Here is a 24,023-nt window from a genome sequence, read left to right on the forward strand (position 1 = left end):
ATGTAATTTTCATTTTGACTTATGTCATTCATTTGACCTACATACTAAATATAAATACTAAATATTTTAAATAATGTTGACTAATTTGGATAGTACTCAGAGAAATTAATTTTCTTTCACATTTAGGGTTACAGAAAAACTATTGAGATTCCAGGTCCTAAACTGATACTTTGGAATCCATTGTGAGACATGGCAGCCCACAAAGAAGGTGCTGTCCTTTCTGAGCAAAGCAGAACTGCAGTAGCTCAAAGAAATGTGAAATCTGCAAATATAGAGAAATCTCGGTCCCAAATGTTCTATGGACTCTTTGTGTCTGACCTGTGGTAGAGACTTCTGAGCTCATGTTGGTCTGATCAGCCACAGTCAGATACACTATATGCTGACCCCACCCAATATGGTGATGCCATTTTGGTATTCTTCAAGTACAAAGAACAGCCAGCTGTGTTGATATACAACCATGTATAGCTAAACCATGGCTCAAAGTCCTAACCTAGAAGTTTGTTTTCACTAGTCAGCCACAGGAGAATTAGTATACAACAGAGGCAATGAATAGAATATCTGAATTAGAAAAATAGCAAGAGACACATGCCCCCCTCTCTTCCTTTTCCCCCTATAAAATACAAGCAATTCATACATTTTGTTTACTGAAGATCATTAATCGCTAAGATCATAGGTTTATAATAGAAGGTACCACAGAGGACATTTAGACCAATCCCTTATTTTATTTTATTTTATGTTAGTTTTTTCAATACCCTTGTTTTAGAGTGAGGTATGGGGGCAGCTGGGTAGCTCAGTGGATTGAGAGTCTGGCTTAGAAACAGGAGGTCCCAGGTTCAAATCTGGTCTCTGACACTTCCCAGCTATGTGACCCTGGCTGAGTCATTTAACCCCTGTTGTTGTCTAGTCCTTACCATACTTCTGCCTTGAAACCAATACATAGTATTGATTTAAGGTAAAGGTTTAAAAATTTTTTTTAAAGAATGAGGTTAACACATATAGTAGCTGTTTAATAAATGTTTATTGACTGAATGAATATTTATTGATTCATATGAGAAAACTGATGCTCAAGAAGGTCAAAATTTTCCAGTTACATCTTCATTGCCCATTAACTACTCTGCTTGATTTCAGCTGCAGGACCATCATGCAGAATAAATTCATCACCAACAACTTCATCATCATCAATCAAAGAATCAATAAATATTTATTGCCTTCTATGGGTCAGGTAACTGTGTTAAGAACTAGGGATTAAAAAAAAAAAAGCAAAACATAGTTCCCAGCTCTCAAGGAGCTTAGAGGAAACGATGGGTAAACAAATATATACAAAGCAATCCATATACAGTATAAATAGGAAATATTTACAGAGGTGAAAGAAGGAATTGGAAATAAGAGGTAGGAGAAAGTTTTTTATAGAGTAGTATTTTAGTTGGTATTTCAAAAGAGGTTACTAGTTTTCCAGAGAGGATAGCCAGAGGGAATGCCTAGAGGCAGAGATAGTCTTATTTGTGGTATAATCAGGATTCCACTATTTGTAGGGAGATAAAGTATAAGAAGGCTGAAATGGGAAGAGGGGACTAGGTTATAAAGGGCTTTGGATGCCAAACAGAGCATTTTGCATTTCCTCCTGGAAGGAAAAGAAAGCCAGTGGAGTTTGTTGAATTGGAAGGGTGATATGATCTGACTTGAATTTCAGGAAAATCACTTTAGTGTCTGGAGGATGAACTAGAGTGGAGAGAGACTTGAGGCAGACAAACTATTACAGGAGTCCAAGTGTGAGGGTGATAAAGATCTTTCCCAGCATGGTGACAGTGTAACAGGAGAGAAGAGGGTATATTCAAGAGGATAGAACCCTGAGGGACACCTCCAGTGAGAGGGTATGACCTGTAAGAGGATCCAACAAAGAAGAAAGAGAAGAAATACTCATATATGTAGAAGGAGAACCAAGAGAGAATGGTGTCCTGAAAATTCTGAGAGAATATGAAGGGAGAGTGATGAGGTCTGCAGAGAGGTCAAGGAGATTCAGCTTTGATATTTAACTCCTTCTCAGTCCCCTTAGCTGTTTCTATCCCTCAACTGGAACAATGGAGGACAGAGCAATAATCTCCTTCCAAAATGTCCCTTATAGATGACTCATAATTTTCAACTGTCTTCTTCATATCCCATTATGTGTTCTGCTTTAGTTTCAACTTCACTCATCATTCTCACCCTTCCTTCCATGTGTAAATGTTAAAAATTAAAAGTTTGGACTAAATTTATAAGAGTGTGGTCACCAGAAATTATTACTCAAGTCAGAAGACATTTTATGGTAGTTTATTTACAAAAGGAGAAAGAGTGAAAGTGAGAAAATCAGAGAGAGAAGATAATTACTCTGGCCTGGCCCAAACCAGGCAGGACTTTGGAGGCCCCAGCAAAGGGGGCCCAGAGGTAAATTTAAAAAGAATTTTAGCCATAAGGCCTCCTCCAAGACAAGGGGCCTCTCTGGAGGCTAGTGCCTCCAGGAAAACCAGAGAAAGGAAGTCAGCCTTTTTTTCATTCACCCACATGGTAGTTCTAAGGGAAAATTCAAGAGCAGTTTGAGGTCCCCAATCAGAGCTCCTTCAAGATCAAGTTGAAGGGGAAAGACCAGACCTCATCACAGGAAGTTCTTGCCACTTTTAAGGATGATTCCTTTTGTCAATTCCTGAGCCTTCCTTCCACTTTACGTGGACCAATTACAGCTAAAGTTTTGCTTAGGACTGCCCAGGGGGCAGTCAGTCAATTCTGATTCATCACACTCAATCGTACACATAGGTCACAGACTTCCCCCATTAAAGGATAAGTGGGGTGTATATGCTTCTGGTGATTAAATATAAAAATGGGCAGGGGAGGGTTAATCCCACCTTCACATATATGGGATACATTCTGGCAGCTACACACACTCACACTTTTCATATTCCTTTTGTATATTGTTTTCTTCCATTAGATTTTAATGTCCTTGAGGACAGTTTCTTCCTTTTTCTTATTCTTATTTCTATTTTCCTTGTTTTGTTTTGTTTTTTCTATTTCTTATACTGTGCCCAATACAGTACTTGGCACATAGTAGGCTTTTGACTATTTAATGGCTAAGTGATTTGTATATAGTCACACAGTTTATAGCATCAGAGATGAAAATCTCTGAACTCACATCCTCAGATTTCAGAACAAGTGAATTGCATTATAATATGGATTTATTAGATACTTAATAAGTACATTTTATAGTGCTAGATGCTAAAAAATGGTGCTAGGGGAATAAAATGAAAGTTTCTGCCCTCAAGTGGCTTATATTTTTCTAATGGAGGAAAGAAACATGTACCTAGATGACTGAATTTATATCAAAGTTAGAGTGACAAGCAATTTTAAGAAGAAGAATGAAGGAACAATGTAGGCAATTAGGAGAACCTTGTATAGTAGCTGACATTTGAGCTGTTCTTTGAAGAAGACTCAGAATTTTAAGAATCAGGTCTGGAATATGCAGTCCAGATACTAATGGCTACCTGGGTAAAAGAAAAGACCTGAGAAATGGAATGTCATATACAAGGAAAAATGAGTAGGCCAATTTTACAGAGTGGAGACTAGGTAAAAAAGAGAGTAATATGAAAAGAGACAAGAAAGGCAAGTGTGAGCCAGATTGCAGAGCAGGAAATGAGTTCAAGATCCTTGTCAGCTTTAAGTATATAATCCTAACATCCTAATCTTCAAATTAGGGTTATCCTGTGTATGCACATGTCTATACAGGTAGATAGATATCTGAATACTTCAGTAAAGAGAGGGATTTTTCTAATTGCTCTCAAATGAATATCCATATCTAAATGCAAACTCCTATTCCAACCCACTTGATCTCAAGGTCAGAATTTTGTACATAAATTGAAATGTAATCTGTTGGATTTTATTTCCACTTTTAATACAAAAACTTTTTGCTTCCAAAATTGCTGCATATTAAGTAGACAGTTGTTATCACCCACGTTAGCAGTTAAGTTTTGTTCTCTCTCTCTCCCTTTCTTTTTTTTGAAGAACGGGCATATAAAAGACTAAAAAAAACTATCTCAATAGCTTTTTTATGATGGCTTTTTATGTGCTTTCTTAGTGAAAAGTTATAAAACTTGGTTCTTTGAGTTCCTTTCATAGATATACAATATTTCCTTCCCCCTTTTTTTTTTTAACACAAGTCACAAAGGAGCAATATCCATATACATTTTCACGTCAGAGGTAAAATTCATCTCTCACTTGTGACTTATGCAAGGAAAATAGGAAGCTCCATTAGACAGACCTACAATTTGTCTGTGAATAGTGATTTGCAGTTGGGGAGTGCTTTCCTTTGAAATCATTAAATCTTTACAGCTAAGTATTCTTTCTGCCTTGACAGATTCTACAAGTTGCCTCATCACAGATATAAAAATGATCTTTAAGAAACACACTTAATGACTTCAACAATGGCTAAAAGTTCATCCAGTGATCTCCTTACTTTTTAAAACTTGACATAGCAGCCTTCTCCATCCTGTCACTTCAACAGCACATGACAAAAAGGCTTGTGGCAGAATTTCAATGTTGTATTACATCGTTTTTCTGATGTTATTAGCTGAGAAATTTTTGAAGCTAATGAGCAGTGCCAAGCTCAGTATTAATATTAGCAAGCAAAATGCCAGTTTTTCGCCACTCAGCTGTATTCCTTTTTGCAAGGAAGAAGGCAAATGTGCATTGCACAAATAGAACTTCAACATTAACTAGAATTAGACAACACAAAACCAGAATATGCTGTCTTGTCAAAACTCAGTACTGGCAATTGAAGGTTCCTATGACTGAGATTGAACGCGGTTTCCTTATTAAACAGAGCATTTAAAAATTGTTGAAATCCTTTGTTCTTGTCTCACTTCAACTCCTAATATAATATCTCCACCTTCTCCCAGAGGACTATCTTTTCATTTTTCATTTTAATTTTTTTAATTAAAATTTTTTAAAAGCCTCTTTAGTAAAACCAAAGTATATGTCAACCAAGTTCGACATTTTATATAGTGTTCCACATAGTTCCCCATCTATGCAAAGAAGGTTAGAATGCTTTTTTTTAAATATATACCTTATAAGAAACAATTTCCCTTTCCAACCTGTTCAAGTTGGCCTTGCTGTTTTTATACCTTTATTAAATGTATTATTATTATTGACATTCTGTCAGATTAAAGAATTTTTATTAGTTTAGAATCAGTTGCTTTAGACATGTCTTAAACCTATATGAAAAAATATGATAATGTACATAAAATTAACATTTAGAGATAATAAAACTCAGATGAAATGAGGTATTCAGTATTGATGCCATAACAATATAAATCCTCCTTTCTCTATTAATCAATACATTTTTTAAATGACATATATTATCTATTATAATCACAGCACTGATCATGCTGTTGCTTAATTTAGGATTATATTTTACATCATATTTGCTTGGATATTTATTTGGAAACCTTTATTTGTGATAAACTTATTGAATTATCTTTTTAATCATTGAATTAATTTTTTAACAAAAAATGAAAAAGGGATGGAATAACAAATATTTATATAGCACATGTCTCAGTGACCCTGAAAGAGTTAGCATGTGCCTGAATATCTAACACAGATTTTATTTAGTTTTTGTTTCTAAAAACTGACTAGAATTACTGAACTTAAAATTAAGAAAATTTGAATTAGAATTATTTCCTCTGATACTTATTAGTTAAATTTCCCTAGAAGAGACATTTAACTTCTGTGTCTTTATGAAATAGGCATAATAATTGCATCTTACTCATAGAAAGGTTATGAGGATCAAATAAGATACAGAATAAACTCACTACTAAACTTAAATGGAATATTTGAAAACATCATCGTCATCATCATCATCATCATCATCATCATTCTGGGCCAGGTGTACACTGGTCTCAAATGCAGGGTCAGGATTTGTTAAGGTCGAGCCAGTCAGGAAGAATACAAAAACAAAAATAAATTTGCTCAATAATCACAGAATTGATGCATGCAGATGCTTAACAAGGATATATACTGTTTTCCAGAACATAGGTCTCCAGGTCCCCTTTTCCCCATGGGGACATGCCCAAGTTGGTAGCAACAATGGGCTATAGAGGACTGAGGAGTCTTATACGCCTAATCAGACAGGGATTCTATGGGTTTATCAAATCACCAAAAGTGAGTTTTAACATATTCAGACCATCTGTTGAAGCAGTTAATTTGCTATTTGAGTGGAATATGTGTATCTAAAGAATAATATGGTATTATGATTCTCCCAATGTATTTCTTTCATGTCTATAAGTTATATTATGATAAGAGTTGTGCAGGCACCTTGATTTTCTAACAACACCGAGTAACCTAGTCAAATCCCTAGGGACCATTACATTCCTTCCCCTTGGACTCAGGTCTAGTGTAGCTTCACCAAAGCTCAATTATATTTTATGTCTATTTTTAAATGACATAGACCAAAGTTCTTGGTGCTAACAGAAAAGATACCCATTGGGAACAGAACAGAAGGAATATTTCTGACAAATCTAATATAAGACAAAAGGACAGAAATTATGGCCCAAAATATAACCATCGCCTATAGTAAAAAAATTTTATAGTGCCAACAGTCATAAATAGTTAAGAGGTCATGATGAAGCTGGGAGTCAATAGATATTGTCACCATGAGGACAGTGGCTAGGAACATGTCAGGCTAATGGAAGCAGAAAGCCTTGAAGAGCATCTCTACTCTGAAACATCTGTAGATTTATATTTGGAAATAATAATTAAGGATATATAATTCCCTTATTTGCAATTTGTTCCTTGATTTGATGTGATGTTTCCTCTTTTCATTCTTCCATTCATTCCATTTTTTCCCCTCACTGGGCTAACACCTCTGATTCATGGGCTCATCAATCCATAACTATGGGAGTAGAAACACAGTTTTTGGCCCAGATGGTGATGGTTTCTGACTTCTTTTATATATCAAGGTATCAATCCTTTTATCTATAGGGTAGGAAGAAGAATCAGGTAAGCAGTGCTATGCAGATTCAGCTTCTTATTCAAGTTATACAAGGTTATTTTTACTTCCATATGGTCAGGATCCACTCTCCCTCCCTCCATGGGCAACCCCTATTTGACTTCCAGGGAGACAATTTTACCAAACCATGCAGGTAGAAAGTTGAGTGTATGGCTTAAGAGAATAACATACATTTCTTTTAGATAAAAGGCATGTACATCTAGTGATTTTAGTTTCAGGTCCAAGGGTCCCAGAAAGACTGGATGAGGGATAAAAACAAAATACTGAGATAGTACTGAGATAATAGTGAGCCTGTCAATTCAGAGCTTTCTGTAAAACGGGCATAAAGTCAGCATCATAGACATTTCAGTTGAGCAGAATTCATGAGATATTTTTTAAGTGATACCTAAATTAATGACCCCAGAGAGTTTGATAGCAATGTCACAGGGCACTGGAGTGGAAATTTAACATTGAAGGTTCTTTTGTGAGCCTGACAACTACGTTAGAATATGCCCCAAAGTTGCAAAATCCAGTAACTAAAAATGATTCTTCTTGCTAAACTGCTGAAATATTGAATTAATTACTAAGCTGCAACTTTTAAGTGAAGTTTTTTTCATCCCAATGTGGAGCCATTGAATAGGATATCATAACGAATACTTCTGAGTAAACTAAGTCCTTGATTTCAAATTTAATAATAATCTTCTAACAATATACTCAAAACTTATTGACCAGAGTGCCTCAAATCAGGAAATCCTGTATTCTGAACTATTCTCCCCTTTCATAGACTAGAGAAGTTCTATTCTTTCACTGTTTTTATTCTGCCATTGACTTGAGTCTTACTCTTTGGAGTGCTTCTGGAACTTTCCCCTGAGTTTATGTCAATATAAACCTTGATTTTCTCATTTTATTAGCAAAGAATATCATAGTTCCTAAATAGAGGAAAACTTGACTAGTCCTTATTCCTTTGATAAATATATATATATATATAAAGTATGTGTATACAGGTATATAGGTACCATACTTTGAGATATAACATATATTAAATATATGTAGAAACCTGAAAACAAATTGTTGAGCTAGAAAAAAAGATAGAAAAGAGCTAATAGTGAGTATCACTTTACCCTCACTGTCTACCCCCTCAGCCTCTATGGCCAGCATCATGTTGAATTGGTGGCTAATGAAAATGAACAGTAGCCCTACAATGAAGTCAGTTTGGTGATGGTAGGAGCCAACACATGAAGCTATTATTTGAAAGCCTCTTCCGGGACTCAGTGAAGCCTATGCCTGATAGCAGGCCATATGAAATTTGCAGATAATATTATAGAATTGGACCTAGTCTTGTGTGCATTCAAAAAGAAGTGGTCCCTTGATCAGAGGAAATGGAGGTGGTAAAACCATAACGCAATGAATGTGGTTAGAGTGGGTTTTAAAATGTATCCTGGCTGGGGACTGCATTTCCCAGCATGCTCCAGGGGGTCCTCCTTCCTACTTCCTGGTGTGGGATTGGTCTTGAATGGACCAATCACATGCTAGGAGTGGCCACACCTCCCCTACTTCTAGGCATGGGATTGGTCTATATAAGGACCAATCCTATGCCTAGGAGGAAGAGCTTTTGAATCTGAGATGATTCAGCATAACAAGGTCAGTTAGTGAATTTTAGCTGTGGGGAATTCAGGTTGCTTTTGTTTCGATAAAGCTTTAGAAAGATCAGAGTGAGATAGCTTTCTTTTTAATGATTCCATATTATTCAGTGTGGCTATGATGGTGGCAGAGATGGCACCTTGAGAAAGTATGACAGTACCATACTTTGAGACTATATCAGTTATACTGAGGGCAAAATAGAAAGTACTTTTGTCTTCCTACCTGTGGTGTGAATTCTGTAGGCAGTGTGACCACCTGCTAACAGAGTGAGGTGTGGGAAAGCTGTCAGCCTGGACAGTTGTGGGTAATGGCTAACACTTCCTCATGTGACAAAGGGATGAGCGATCCTATAGTTATCAAAAACTATAGCTAACAAACCTACACTGAGGGATTTCCTTTTACTCATGAATGAACTTGAATGCAAAACTGCTTCAAAGTCAAAACATTTCATGGAATAGCTTAACATGAGTAGTAATTGAGGATATCACCCCATTAACATGGTTCTTAGTCTCTCATAAATTTGCACATCATCAGTAGGAAGAATGGATACACTTAAGGGGCAAGAAATGAGTGGCTCACAAATGGGGAATACATTTAGAATTGTATCCACATAGAAAACACAAATATTTGGAACATGTAATCTGGGACTCTGGGCATATACATAGTAAAGTATGGTTAATATATGTGGACAGGGGACATGCATGGGTATGGGGAGGGGAAAGCAAAATCCAGTGATAGTATTTTACATAATAGGATATGATCCAAATGGGTTTCATATGGTCTCTGTCATGTTTATAGTCTCCAATCATTTGAGCATAAAGTATATCTCTCAGAGTACTTTATTTTCATTCTCATGAGGTCATTGCTTAATGGCATTCCTCTGGTCCCTTGGTCACTGCCAGTTTCTGAAAGTTGTGGCTTCATGAGGCATAACATTTTGGATGCTCTTTCTGTTTCCATTGTCTGGTTTCAGCTGGAAACATTAGGTACTATATCTTCCCTAAAAATGGAAGAATAATCTATACCTTCTTTATTTTAGCTTAAAGTGCAATGATTTGTTACAAAACAAATTTCAAAAACAAAAATAAAATGGAGAAAGAAGATACAAAGGCAAGATCTCTATAACACAATCCAAAAACAAGAAAAAAAAAGATCATAATTGCTATGTAGCACAGTAGATAGAGTACAGGACCTGAAGTCACAAAGACCTAAATTCAAATCTAGCTTTAGATACTTATTGGCTATATGACCCTGAGCAAGTCACTTGACCTTGGTGCGCCTCAGTTTCCTCTGTATAAAAGGGGGATAATAATAGCACCAACCCACAGAGTTGTTATGAGAATAAAATGAGATCATAGGAAGCCCTTTGCAACCTTTAAAGGACTAAGTTAATGTTACTTTTTACTAACATTTTATTATCATTTCCTTAATCATGAAAATAACCTTTAATCTTTAGATAATTGACTGCTCTTACCAAAAGAAGAATCTTACCCCCACAGGCTATGCTCTTAGAACACAGAACAGTCAATTCTAAGAATTATTCTAAAGCTTTAGGCTTTTTTTTTTTTTAAATTAACTTCCTGCTCATCAAGGGCAGCATCCCTGTGCTTTGTAGAGCCCAAATGATTTAGGATTAGAAAATTCTTGTAACTCCAAGATCAGTTTTGTAATAATAATGAGAGCCCAGGTTTTGGCAGAGCCAGCTTAGGTAAAGTACCTAAATAATTCTGAGAAAAAAAAAAAACCCTCTGTTTGAACCAGATGGCAGCCATTTTTCTCCTAGCTGGCTCACCAAAAATGTAATAATAGTGAGAGCCGGTACCCAATGTTTGAAAGAGGGGAGAGAGAGAGAGTCTATGATAGTGACTCTCTCCTCCAGCTCTCCCCTTAGGGCCAAATATACCCTGGGAGACTTTGAAGCGGTGTCACCCCTAAACTGGGTAACCTGGATGGTCATGCTGCCCCACAGGAGTTGGGGGCAAGGCTTCCCTATAAGATGAGGTATGGGGTACCTTAATCAGATTCTGAATGAGGGCAGGGTTCACACAAGGCTCCCCTGAGATCAGTCAACTTCACAGCGGGTAGACTACCTTCAAGATGGAAGCAGCCAGACCAAGCTATGATTCCCCTCCCCCTTGTTGTCTCTCAGGCACTCAGGAATGGAATGCTATCTTGGCTTTTATTATTCACAATTCAGGGGCTGGGGAAAGAGGGGAAGGGCAGAGGGATTTTGGGGTGCCCTCTTCTCTATTTCTATGGGGTCTGTCCCTCGGGAGGGAACCTTTGGGGTTCCCACTCCCAAGCTTCTTCCCCTGCCCCTTCTCCTTTTGTTTCTATTTCTATCCTTTTCTATAATTGCAAGTTAGACCTAAAAAGGGTCTCTCAGCAAGGTTGGGTAATCTTAGAAGGAGCCTAAGAGATCGCTCCCAAAATGGAGTCCAAAAACTTCTCTGACTCTATGGTTGAAGTCTTGATGGGAGAGATGCAAAGGAATGGCTACAATCAGGGAATCGGGGTATCAATGTCCAAAGAAAGATCCTCAGGAAGCCCTCAGGACTGGTTCCAGGCTAGGATGTCCTCCTCCTCTCACAGTCCTCTACTGAAAGTCCCCTCTCCTCCCTTACCCTCCTGGAGAAAAATACCCAGAATTCTTTCTGGTCTCAAGTGTCTGCAACTCCTTCACTGGCTCCTTTTGTCCCATCCCGCCTGGCACAAATCCCATCCTTACAGTATCCAATTAGCAAACTTTACCCATTCTGCACAGAGGCTGCTTTTCCCATAAACCACAGAATGTAGATAAGGATGGAAACTTCCTCTTGCCTCCTTTTCTCCAACTTCAATATTCTTCTGCTGGCCTATGAAACTAAATGGGTGGAAGAAAATCAGAAGCACAAAAACCTCCCCTCAAAGCTTTTTAGAGGCCAGGCCCTTCCCTACAAGCCTTAATTTAAAATTCCTACCTTTGTTATGTATATGTAACCAGTCAAATCTTTTCCAGCTTTGGGCAACACTATACATCTTTATCTCTATTTTATTTTCCCCTGAGTAATTGAATGAGAGAGGAAGAATAAAAGGGGGAAAAGTAATTATTTTAATCCTAAAGGAATTCACTTATTAGAAATTGGATTTATTTTTTACATAGAAGTTAGAAGAATGTATTTGTGATGTGTATGTGTTTTGCCTTGTGAATCAAGGTACCAGGATAATGTGTCTAATCATTTGGCATGACTTTGGACATGAATGGATTTGGAAATTGAATAAACTAGAATGAATTATTAACTTAGATTTAAAAAAATAAAGGAGAAATCTAATCATTTGCTAAAATAATCTTTGGAAGAAGTTGGAAATCAGTTACCAGTAGAAAAAAATCTGAATAAATACATGAAGCTTTTCCTCATTTCCCCTAGCTAGTCAAACTACCTTGTATGTAACTACTTTACTTGTATTTTTATTTATTCTCTTTATATTTATTTTGTGCATACATTTGCATGTTACATATACACATACACATATGCACAGGGAGATTTCCTCCATTACAATGTAATTTCTTTATGTAGAGATTTTCATTCATTATATTTGTCTATATTTATTTATATAGCTATCACTAAGAATATTGCCTTAAATGTAGTAAGAATATAATAAAAAACTTGTTGATTCACTTATTGAAGTAATGATCATTATAGCCAACCTGTTTATTGAATGAAAGTATCTTATGTAATAATAAGACTGGAGATATTCCTTTCAACGTATGAGCAAGGTGCAACTTTAAAGAATTTAGTAGGACAGAAGCCAGATTGAACACTTCGTCTCCGTCTTTGGTATAGACATGTAGGCACTCGCCTGGCATGGTTCAGCAAGCATCAAATTTGTTGCGACACTAAGTGTGTTTATTAAAAAGTCACCTAATTTTTTTAGTGACTACTTTTCCTCATCCATAAAATGGAAATGATATTTGGACTGTGTGTTTCACAGGATCATTGTGATAAAAGTGCTTTAGAAACTTTAAAGCACTAAAATCATGAATGTGATTTATTATGAAAGAATGTGAACAGAGGTATGTGATAGTTATTTTCAGTGGTATCTGTCCTCAGAGAGAGAATGTGATATAGCAAATTGAGCACTAACCTTGAAACCAGGAAGACCTTGTGTTAAATCCCACTTCTGACACTAGCAAATAATTCTCTGTGCCTCATTTTCCTTAGTGGTAAATTGAGAAAGTTGGGTTCAATGTTCTCTAAAGACCCTCCTGGATATTATAACATAGGCTCTGGAGCTATTCTCTAAGCCCCAACCAGCACTCACAGGGTCCCAAGAAGGTGGCTACTACATTTCCACTTATGGTTTTGAAGAACTAAGGAATGAATTGGGGTGAAAGTGGCTCTTTTCTAGTACTAGAACTCACAAGTCCACCCATTGATGAATTTTCCCTCATGACTACATTGTTATCATTTGTAAGCCGCACTTTAGCTTTTAGAATAATATATTATTACAGTAGGACAGTTGGTACAAAACATTTCCCTTAACATCTATGACACACTCTCCCATTATTACATACAAAGTTTAGGGGAAAATAGGCCCAAGTTTAGAAAGTCCAGAAAAGGGTTTCTAAGTGCTACTCAAGTATAGCAAAGGGTTAACTCATAATTGCTAGTATAAGAATTAAAAATGATAAATGCTGGTATAAATATATATATTAGTATTTTAATTAAAGCCATGTTGATAGATAAAATCATTAGACCACGCGCTTGTAAGCATTCAAAACTGCCGCCACCATACTGCCTCCTAGCCAAGTTCCTACTCGCCAAAGAAGAGAGCCTCCCTCCTAACCCAGGAGATTTAAGCGCTCCCCTGCGTCAAGACGTCGGAAACGGAAATCAGTTGGACCATGTTGGATCATGGGAAATGTAGTTTTATACATTTCCCAGATTCACTTGTTACAATTCCCCGTGAGGTCCGGCAAAAAAAAAGGTTAGTCCTTTTTTCTTCGCTGGACCTGTAAAAATAACAGCTTCTAAATTTTTCAGGAATTTGGGGATAAAGAAATAGATGAACAAATGGTTAAAATTAGACGCATTGACAAAAAACCAATTTGGGGGGCTGTCCCCCACTGGCACAACAGTGTACAATTTAAAACAATACATACAACTCAATTTCAACTCCCCATAGTTCAATCAACTGCACCCCAAAGTTCAATTTTTGGTCTTCATGGTACAGTGAAGGCTTCTCAGACATCTTCATGGTGTCTTCACCAAAACAAGTTCGTTGTCTGGATTTTGGGGAGATGGCAAGATCCTTATCCTGAAATTATTCTCAAAAGAATTTAAACTTTACATTATAGATTACAAAACATACATTTTCTTCTAAGATTTTATATAATTCCCCGTGAAATTACTCCTAAAAGAGTTAAATAAATATATATTTTCACATTATCGAATTTTTAAAAACTTAACAGATATCCCCGTGAGATAATTCTTAAACACACCTTTTTTCTAAAAAAGGGTATCTCAGGTCAGGTAAGGATGACAAAATACAAAGAATAGAATTCAAGAAAAAAGATGAAAAATTAACTTGTGAAATGAAATGTAAAATGTGCAAAAAAATCTGGGGAAAATAAACTTAGACCTTTGAATGAAGGTCTGATTAAAGTGAATTCCGCAGTGTGCAATTACCCATCCAGGGCCAGGACTTAAGGAAAATGTCTCTCTCTGATCTGACTTATCATCAGCTTTTTAGGGAAGTGAGCCAAGTAAATAACCAATCTTAGGTGCTTTCTAGGAATCTAAGTCGAGGGGACCCACGTCCTCTAAAGTTTTAGAAAAGACTGGGACTCCAGGACTCAAACCCCAACTTCAAGCCCTAAAGTATTGGCATAGAACTGCTATTATGCAGATCTTAGTCAGTCAAGTCTCTGACCATGTGCTTTCTTTAGCACTATTAATGGCTTTCATATTCCCTTCTGGAATCAGAGAGGCATTTAAATCACAGTCCTATAGGCTCAGGTATTTGCTGTAGAATCAGAAAAAGGATAAATAATGATTATATATGTACTTCCAGTACAAGATGATAAAAAGGGAAAATCAATTTCTCATTAGAAAAATGTTTTAAAAATCAAAAAAATATATATATAGCTTAGAACTAGAAGGGTTATATTACCCAAAAATGAGACTTTCTGTGAGAGAAAGTGGGTTTTACAAAATAGCAGATTCACAATGCACATTCAAATAGAGTACCATTATTTCCAATAGCACATTTTAAAACAATAAATTAATGATGTTTAAAATTATATACTTGTTACAACTTTTAACTCTTGGCAAATGCTGTTATTGCTTCCATAGCAAAATGTGATATTTAAAAAAGAAACCTTCTGGTATAATCATCCTCAGATAAGAATATACAGGAGCTCCTTGGCTTCCTGTTTTAAAAAAAATCCTGGATAGGAATGCTTCTACCCATTTAAGGCAATAATATCTCTTATAATAAAATATATAAAAGCTTTATCCTTTAAGACAACAATTCTTAAGGATTTAAAGTAAAAGTTAAAAAATATCTCTTGTAAAATTACAAGGTAATATTTAAAGCATGGAAACTTTCAAGGTTCTTTGCAATTACCAAGACAGAATAAATTTTAAAGACATGTGCTCTATAAGATGTTCATAGGTGGTACATATAACCGCATTGTTTTTGATACAGTAAGCGTTTAAGTAAATTAGGAAATATAATAACATCATAAGCAGAAACTTCATTAGCGTAAAATGATTCAGTGCAACAGGAAAATCAACGAAAGAAGCAAGATTAATTTACAAAACACTAATTAGCAAAATACAGTAAGATACAGTCTCTTTAAAACAGAAATAAAGCTCATCCATTTCCGAGGTTTTAAAAGTTCACCCCTGATTTCAATTTAAGGTTCTTTTGATTGAGTTCTGCTGAGTTTGTTTTTTTTTTTTTTTTTTAAAAGTTCAAAGTTCTGAGCAGTTATGGGGGTGAATAGGCTTCCCCTAAGTTCAGTTTTTTTTTAATAATCGCAAAAGTTTGAATAGGCCAAGCGCCTGAGAGGTTCAGATGCTAGGTCCACGTGGGCTTGGGGTTAGAGAAAAGCTCAGGAAAACTACCCACGTGTAGAGTCTGTGTGGGTGTTGCCTAATTAGGTCTTTAGAGAAACACGTGGAAGGCTAGAATGTCTCCTATAAGAAAGTAGAGAGGAAGGGGAATATACCCAAATGGTTTGCGTCAGAGCTGAAGCAGTCTCTGGAGGTCTCGATCTCAGCAAAGGCGGCAGGTCTGGGTTCCTTCCCGGAAATCTCAGGTTCTGGAGCTCGGGGTTGAAGTGGAAGTGGTCAGGATCAGCAGGATCAGCAGCATCAGCAGCATCAGCAGCAGCAGCAGCAGCACATTGGCTGGGCTCCGGCATTTTAGTTTAAAGCCAAAAGCCCGAATCGGCTGGCCTGACCTCCCTCCCAAGGTGGCTTGGGCTGGACTGGCCGGCTGAGTCCCACTGGAGGCAAAAACGTGCTCTTGCTTTTAGCAAAAGCATGGCAAGGAAAGTCACTTTCCTTTTTTAAAAAAGTGCTCAAAAGAGCTGAGCCAGATGGCCAAAAAGCAGGCATGGCTATTGTTAGGCTATCTGGAAGATTCGCTTCTGAGACTCTGGGTCCCAGAGCCGCATGGCTTTTTCCTCTTAGGCTATCTAGAAAATTGAGAGTTCGAATTTCGACCTTCTGGTTCGCCAAATTATAAGAATTAAAAATGATAAATGCTGGTATAAATATATATATTAGTATTTTAATTAAAGCCATGTTGATAGATAAAATCATTAGACCACGCGCTTGTAAGCATTCAAAACTGCCGCCACCATACTGCCTCCTAGCCAAGTTCCTACTCGCCAAAGAAGAGAGCCTCCCTCCTAACCCAGGAGATTTAAGCGCTCCCCTGCGTCAAGACGTCGGAAACGGAAATCAGTTGGACCATGTTGGATCATGGGAAATGTAGTTTTATACATTTCCCAGATTCACTTGTTACACTAGAAGCCCTTTTGCTGGTATCTTCAATATGGTCTTTTATGTGTGATGCAACTTTTCTGTTGGGCTCCCTGTGGAGCCTTAAATTTCCCACTCCTTATCATGTCCAATCTATCTATGGCTCCCAATACCAACATTTCCTCAGGTGCTCTTGTCCCAGGGATGCTACCTACCATTATGATAATGAAAACGTCCCCATCTCTTAAGAAAAAATTTTAAATCTTCTAAGTTCACAAAGTTCTCTTGCCAGGGGAACAAAGGCTAAGGCTCAGGTGCTTGTACCTCTGTCCTACATCAAATCCTTCACAAATCGCTTCATTGAAGGCTTCTACCACTAAATTGCTAGACACTCTGACACTTATAGGTTTGAACTAGTCTACTATTTTATGGAAGACACACCAGGCCCTTCAATCAATCTGAATACCTGGAATCCTGGAATATCTATTAGAAATGCTTCCAGATTAATTGAATGATTATAATTATTATTAATATATTGAATAAAGTATCTGGGCTGAATGGAGTGGATCATCTGTGAACTATACTACGAATTATCTATCTGTGAATTATACTATGATACAAAGATAAAAATAACAACAACATGGGAATTAGCAATTGCTGTATCAATGTCTTGAGTCACAGCATGTCTATCTTTTAACCTGTAGAGCCTCAGACATACTAAGAGATAACCTAAAAGAGTTAAATAGGGTTCTTATTACAAATATGATCAATTGTAAATACTTTAACTACTTTCCTTTCCACACATAAATCTTGATTTCTGTTTTTAAGGGAAGGCAGGAGTACATGGGATGTGCAAGAAGGACTAGCACCTCCGGTAGGAGGGTTTGCTAAGCCTTTTCCAGGGATGCTCATCCATCTTTGGTATCTACCTTTCACCTAACTTTCGCCTATTACTCCAAAAAGCTGTGGCATGCACACCCTTGTAAAATCATCTCAGCAGATGGGCTAAACCTGGGTCAATGTAAAGGACAGGTCTCAAATCTTAAAAACCTCAAATCTAACTCAGTGAATTAAGGAATTAGGCTTTCCATGTTGCAATGCAGGGGTGAGAACAATTTGTTCCAACATCCATGAAGGCAGCTAAAACACGTACCATGGAGTGCATAGAGTTTGATCAGATATGAAAGATGCCAAAGTTGTCTACTGCATCCTGAGCCATTGACAGCTGTCTTGACTTTTGCTTTGGATGACTTTGGATGACTTTGGAACTTGGATGACTGGAAGAAAAAAGTAAGGCTGATGACTTTGTGCAAATCGACCCTACTTAAATTTAATTTACACTCAAGTCATGGTATCACCTGTGATATCACTGAATCTCTTCAAAAACAAAGGAGAAAAAAACAAAAGAGAAGGCCACAAGCTTTATTAAGTATTTAACCTTATGCTAGACATGTTGCTGAACTCTGAGAACACAAATACAAACAGAAAGAAAAGCAATCCCTGTTCCCAAGTAGTTCACATACTAACAAGGAAAGAAATCCCTAAAAGGAAATTCCAAGGTAGAGGGAGAGTTGATGAAGATATCCAACACAGGACATGGTAAAGAAAGTACAAAGAATCAAGAGTATTGACTGGAAGGAAATGAAGACATGGCTAACCTGGATATCCTTCTTAAGATGGAGAACCAAAGAGAAACCACTATTCAAGGGAGATGGCACAGGGCTGGTGAATACTTTCAATGTTAGAAGTCTATGGTTTATGAACTGGAAAGACCTCCAGGAATTGATGCAGAGTGAAAGGAGCAGAGCCAGAAGAACATTGTACACAGAGACTGATACACTATGATAAAATCGAATGTAATGGACTTCTGTACTAGCAGCAATGCAATGACCCAGGACAATTACGAGGGATTTATGGAAAAGAACACTACCACATTCAGAGGAAGAACTGCAGGAAAGGATACACAGAAGAAAAACAACTGCTTGAAAACATGGGTTGATACAGACATGATTGGGGATGTAGACTCAAAACAACCACACCAATGCAACTATCAATAATATGGAAATAGGTCTTGATCAATGACACATGATAAAACCAGTGGAAATGCATGTTGTCTATGGGGGGAGGGGAGTTTTAAGGGGATGAATGGGAAAGTAAGAACATGAATCATGTAGCCATGGATAATTTTTCTAAAAAATAAAATAAAATATAATGTGGGGAAAACATTTCAAAGAAGAAGAACTAGAAGAAGAACAAGAACAAGAACAAGAACAAGAAGAACATGAAGAAGAACAAGAACAAGAACAAGAACAAGAACAAGAACAAGAACAAGAACAAGAAGTCATCGTCTAAGGTTTCATTGAAAAATCCAGGATGAAGAGATTTCTGGGGCAAGGCAAAGAAAGTTTCAACATTCTTTTTTATTTTTTCTATTCTACCACTGGATATCTCTTTGAGCTCAAATTCTTCCTCCATAAAATAAAAGGATTTTCCCCAGATGATTTCCAAGTTCTCTTCTAGCCCTCACATTCTATGGGAAATAGTGCAAATAGGTAGAAGGCAACTTTAGGGATTTAATTGTTCAGAATAAAATGAAAGGGAAAATTCTTCTGCTATTTCTCAAAAGTAGGAAAGATGATCAAGAATATGTGACAGTATTCAGAGGGTGACAATCAATTTATTTGTGTATATATGTGTGCATGTGCCTGTGCGTGCATGCGTGGTATAAATGAAGAATTTTTCAGAGATATGAAGGAAAGGGAGAATTTTCTTTTGTGTTATCATCTTGTATTAGACATTCCACATGGAAAAGGAAGTATATCAACCAGCACATGGGCCTTAATTGTGATTATGTTTTATTACCACTTAGCCTATTAAGTGCTTAAATTACCAGATAAGAGAATCTATGTTTCTAATAGTGGAAAATGTGCTAACAGTATTCTCACTAACTGTTTCAGCCCTGTTCCAACAATCTCGTGGATGAAGGTTAATGGTTATATTCCAAGCAAAGCACGTCTGAGGAAATCTCAAGGAGTGCTGGAAATACCAAATGTACAACTGGATGATGCAGGGATATATGAATGTAGAGCTGAAAATTCACGTGGAAGAAATTCTTTCCGTGGACAGTTACAAGTCTATAGTAAGTATGGGTGATCTACAAGACACAGAAACTTAGATATATCCTCCTCCATAAACCTTTTTATATCTTGTATCTCAGTTTAAATTCAGACAGTTTATGTATATTGTAAAGTTCTTTGAGGTCATGGACTGTTTTTTGCTAATTTTTTGTTTTATTTTATTTTGTTTTTTATCCCTAGTGCTTAGTAAAGGTCCTGGAACATAGTCAGGACTAAATAAATGTGTATCAACTGCTTTAGAAAAGTCATAATTACTTGGTGATAAGTGTATAGCTTGACTTTTATTGGTTTTCATTTTAAGTATTCTACAAATTAAATTTATGCAGATTATTACTCTAAAATTATGACAAATGCCAGAATTTTTATAAATCACTTTAATTTTCCTCAAAATAAAGGAAGATTATTTATGACCCTAAACTATTGCTGAAATTTTAGTTGCATTTATTAACTTATTTAGGCTACTAGGCTAATGGGCTATATGATGTAGTATCATTTTTTTAAAGCTAAAATAATTTGCAGAGATATCAAACTTAAAATCTACTCTTTGAAAGTCTGGCCTAAGAAGAAAGAGAGGGAAGAAATAAAAATTTATCTAGTATCTGCAATTTGCCTCCTAAAAAATACAAAATAAATAAAAATATATCTCAATCATCACAACAACTCTGCCAGATAGATGGTATTATTGTCTCAATTTGCAGCTGAGGAAACTGAGGTAAGCAGAAGTTAAGTGACTTGCCCAAGGCCACATAGCTAGTAAGTGTCTAAGGTCAGATTTGAACTTAGGTCTTCCTGACTCCATGTTTAATGCTCTATCCACAATACCACTGGCTATCTCTAAAGAAAAACTGTTTTTGTTTTTGTTTTTGGCCTGGCTTATGGGGGAAATTCCTATCGAGATACTCCCTTAACAGTTTCTATAACTTAATCTGGAGCAATGAGAGATTAAATAGTTTATTCATGGTTGTGCAGCTAATTGTCTGTCCTGAAACCAAGGCAGACCCTCTCTCTATTACATTAAACTATATACTATAATACCCCAGACAAAAGCATTGAAAACCAAAATGTTGAGTGTTATAAGGATGGTATTAGAAAATAAGTCTTGTTTTATTAGTTTAGAGATAAGAAGTAGAGAAGCTGGCTTGAGGAAAAATTGTAGTTTCAAATAGAGCTGAGAGAGAGTGTTAATTTCAACTTGTGGCAGTTATAACCATTATTTCTATGACAGTTACACTCTCTGGGTGTGGCGTTCCAGGAGGGGGTTTCTGGCAGTTGACAGAGCCACTTGCAGCTTCTTTCTCTCTCAGGGTTGGAGAAGGTAACATCTTTGCCTCTCTATCTCAGTCTGAGGGAAAGACTTGAAGGAATGGAGTGTTTTCTTAACTTGGGAAACACTATTCATTTATCTGTTACTGTCTGTAGATTGGTTAAACTGTCCAAAGACCAAACAAAAACCTGGTCTTTGTTTTGGACTCTGAGTCTGTTAAGGCTCAGAGTTCTAACTTGATTCTTGTGGAGACTCAACCAGCTAGCCTTGATTATATTTATAACTTAAAGGCGAAGTTAAGAGTTATAGTGGTTAGGTTTATTTAAAATAGTATAAATTTGGTTAGTTAAATCAGGGAGGATTAGCATAGCCTGTGAACCACAGGAGAAGCGGTTCCTTGAGGGACCTGGGAATTTATTTGGTTGGAGTTAGAATCCCTTACAATTAGAAATCTTTTTACCCTTATATATATTTTTAAATTTTAAAAAAAAGTTTATTTTTCATAAATAAGAGTCTCTTTAGCGTTCTTTGCACTTTGCATTGCTCGCCTTACTTTATTTTTACAGTGTGTTGTAGTAGATAGGGAGATAGCCTTAGGAAGTTCTGGATTCACATGTCTCTAATGCATGTTAGCTGTGTGACTTTTGGGCAAACTGTTTAGCCTTTCAATGCTCTAACCAACTCTAAATCTATAATTTACAGAAAAAGTGCTGGCCAGATTTGGTAGGACATTCTTCATCTGAGAGGAGTTTCCTCCACCAATGAAGATATAAGTCCATACCCAGGAATCATTTGATTCTGTTTGTCAACTTAATTTTTTGAAATGTTTTTACACTCCGAGGACCTGCAGTGATGGAGGAGTAGGGAGTAATCATGTTAGAATCTGAAGACCAGAAAGTACCAGCTCCAATGCTTGCTACTTCAGTCAAATGACAACATCTTCATACTTTAATTTTCAATCCAATAAACATTTATTAAATGCCTGCTACATACCTGGCACTGGTCTAAGCTCTGGGATATAATTAATAAAAATAAAATAGTCTCTGACCTCAAGGAACTCAAAATCCAATGGAGAGAAACAACACACCAAAGGAGTTATAAAGGGTTTGGGAGAAAAGAGGTAGCTAGCATGGGGGCATCTTGTTCAGAGGAGTTGAAAGTAGTCAGAGTGGCAGGAACAGAGTAGAGTGAGTCAAAAATTCCACTTTCTGCCATCTAACAAGGAGGGCATTGGGAGCAGTTTGGTACTCTCCTATTCGGCCCTTCATTTAACCATTGGGGAGAGGAGCCTGGGGAAAGTGGTTTCAGTCTAGATTGAGTTAGCAGCATGTTGATGAGATTAGAGGTGATAAGCTATAAAGTAGGGATAATAATTCTTGTGTTGTGTACATTGCATGATTAGAAGACTTTTAGAAGCCTTAGTGTGCTATGTAAATTTGAATTGTTATTAGCAATACTCAAAAAATTCTGAAGGGTCCCTGAGAAGTCATCTAGTCAAGTCAAGTCAATGAGCATTTATTAAATTCTTACTAGGAGCCAGTAATGGTGCTGAGTTGGGAGTAGGAGGATGACAAAGAAAGGCAAACAGCCCCAGCTATAATGGAGCTCACAGACTCACAGTCTAATTGAGAGACAGCACGCAAACAATTATGTGCAATTATGTACAAACAAGATACATGCAGAATAATTGGAGATAAACAGAGGGAAGGCACTTACATTAATGGGGATCAGGAAAGGTTTCTTATAGGACGATGGTGTCAAACTCAAATAGAAATGGGGACAATTAAACTGTACATAAGGTTCTATATTTTAATTTAGTTTACTGAATGGGTTGGAAGGGGTGACATGATCAGACCTGCCCTTAGAAATATTAGTCTGACAGCTGAGTGGAGGATAGACTGCACTGGGGAGAAACTTAAGGCAGTGAGGCCAATAAGAAGTTTATTGCAGTAGTCCAGGTATGAGATAATAAGCGCCTGTACTAGAGTAGTGGCAGGTATCAAAGGAGGCAAAGGGGTATTTTTAGAGATACTGCAAAGGCAAAATCAATAAGATCTCACAACAGATTGGATATGATTAAAAGGGAGAGAGTTAGGAATCACAGTTATGAGCCCTGGTGACTTGGAAGATAATAGAATCCTTAATAGTAATAGAGAAGTTAGAAAGGGGAAGGTTTGGGAAGAATGATTATGAGTTCAGTGTCTGATGTGATGAATTTAAGAGGTCTATGAGACATCCAGTCTGAGACATCCAATAAGTTGTTGAAGCTATGTCTGGAGGTCAAGAGACACAATATGTAGACAAGGATTATTGCCATAGAGATGATAGTTGAATCAATTGGATACAGGATCTGATCAGATCAGCAGGTGAAACAGTGTAGAGGGAGAAGAGAAGAGGGACCAGGACAGAGCCTTTGGGAGACACCCTCACTGATGGGGACTGATGTGGTACCAGGTCCAGCAAAGGAGACCCAGTTCAATTATCAGTCAGCCATGTCTAACTCTTCATGATCACATTTAGTGTTTTCTTGGCAAAAATCTTAGAATAGTTTATCATTTTCTTCTCTAGCTCATTTTACAGATAAGGAAACTGATGCAAACAGGGTTGTGAGATCTGGCCAGAGTCATACAGCTAGTAAGATTCAGATATGAACCCAGGAATATGTCTTCTTGACTCCAGGCTCAGCACTCTATCCACTGAGACACCTAGCAGCCCAGAAAAGGAGACTTAGTGCTGGGTAATGAGTAAGTCAAAGAACTAGGAGGGGGCAAAAATTTAATAATATTTTTATAAGTAAGGGTAATGGTAAAAACAGAATAGGGTTTCATATTTGCCTGGCTAACCAAATCTAATCAAAAAATGGTTGAATATTTTATTTTGTATTTAGCATGTCATCATATGTTATTTTTAATGTATCTGTGCTATCTACCCACTAGAGCATAACTACTTTAAGGGGAGGATGAATGTTCTATATATTTCTATCCACAAAATCTAGCATG

General features: G+C 36.9%; 1 protein-coding gene across 1 annotated transcript in view; it reads left to right on the top strand.

The window, feature by feature from the left end:
• CNTN5 (contactin 5) overlaps window positions 1-24,023 on the top strand; it is a 609,722-nt gene that overhangs the window by 267,957 nt on the left and 317,742 nt on the right. The window contains exon 6 of the mRNA XM_044669004.1: window positions 19,581-19,762. Within this exon, the coding sequence (XP_044524939.1) occupies window positions 19,581-19,762 (182 nt within the window). The remainder of the gene's footprint in view (window positions 1-19,580; window positions 19,763-24,023) is intronic.

The sequence above is a fragment of the Gracilinanus agilis genome, chromosome 3 (assembly GCF_016433145.1).
Source record: "Gracilinanus agilis isolate LMUSP501 chromosome 3, AgileGrace, whole genome shotgun sequence".
Lineage (NCBI taxonomy): Eukaryota > Metazoa > Chordata > Mammalia > Didelphimorphia > Didelphidae > Gracilinanus > Gracilinanus agilis.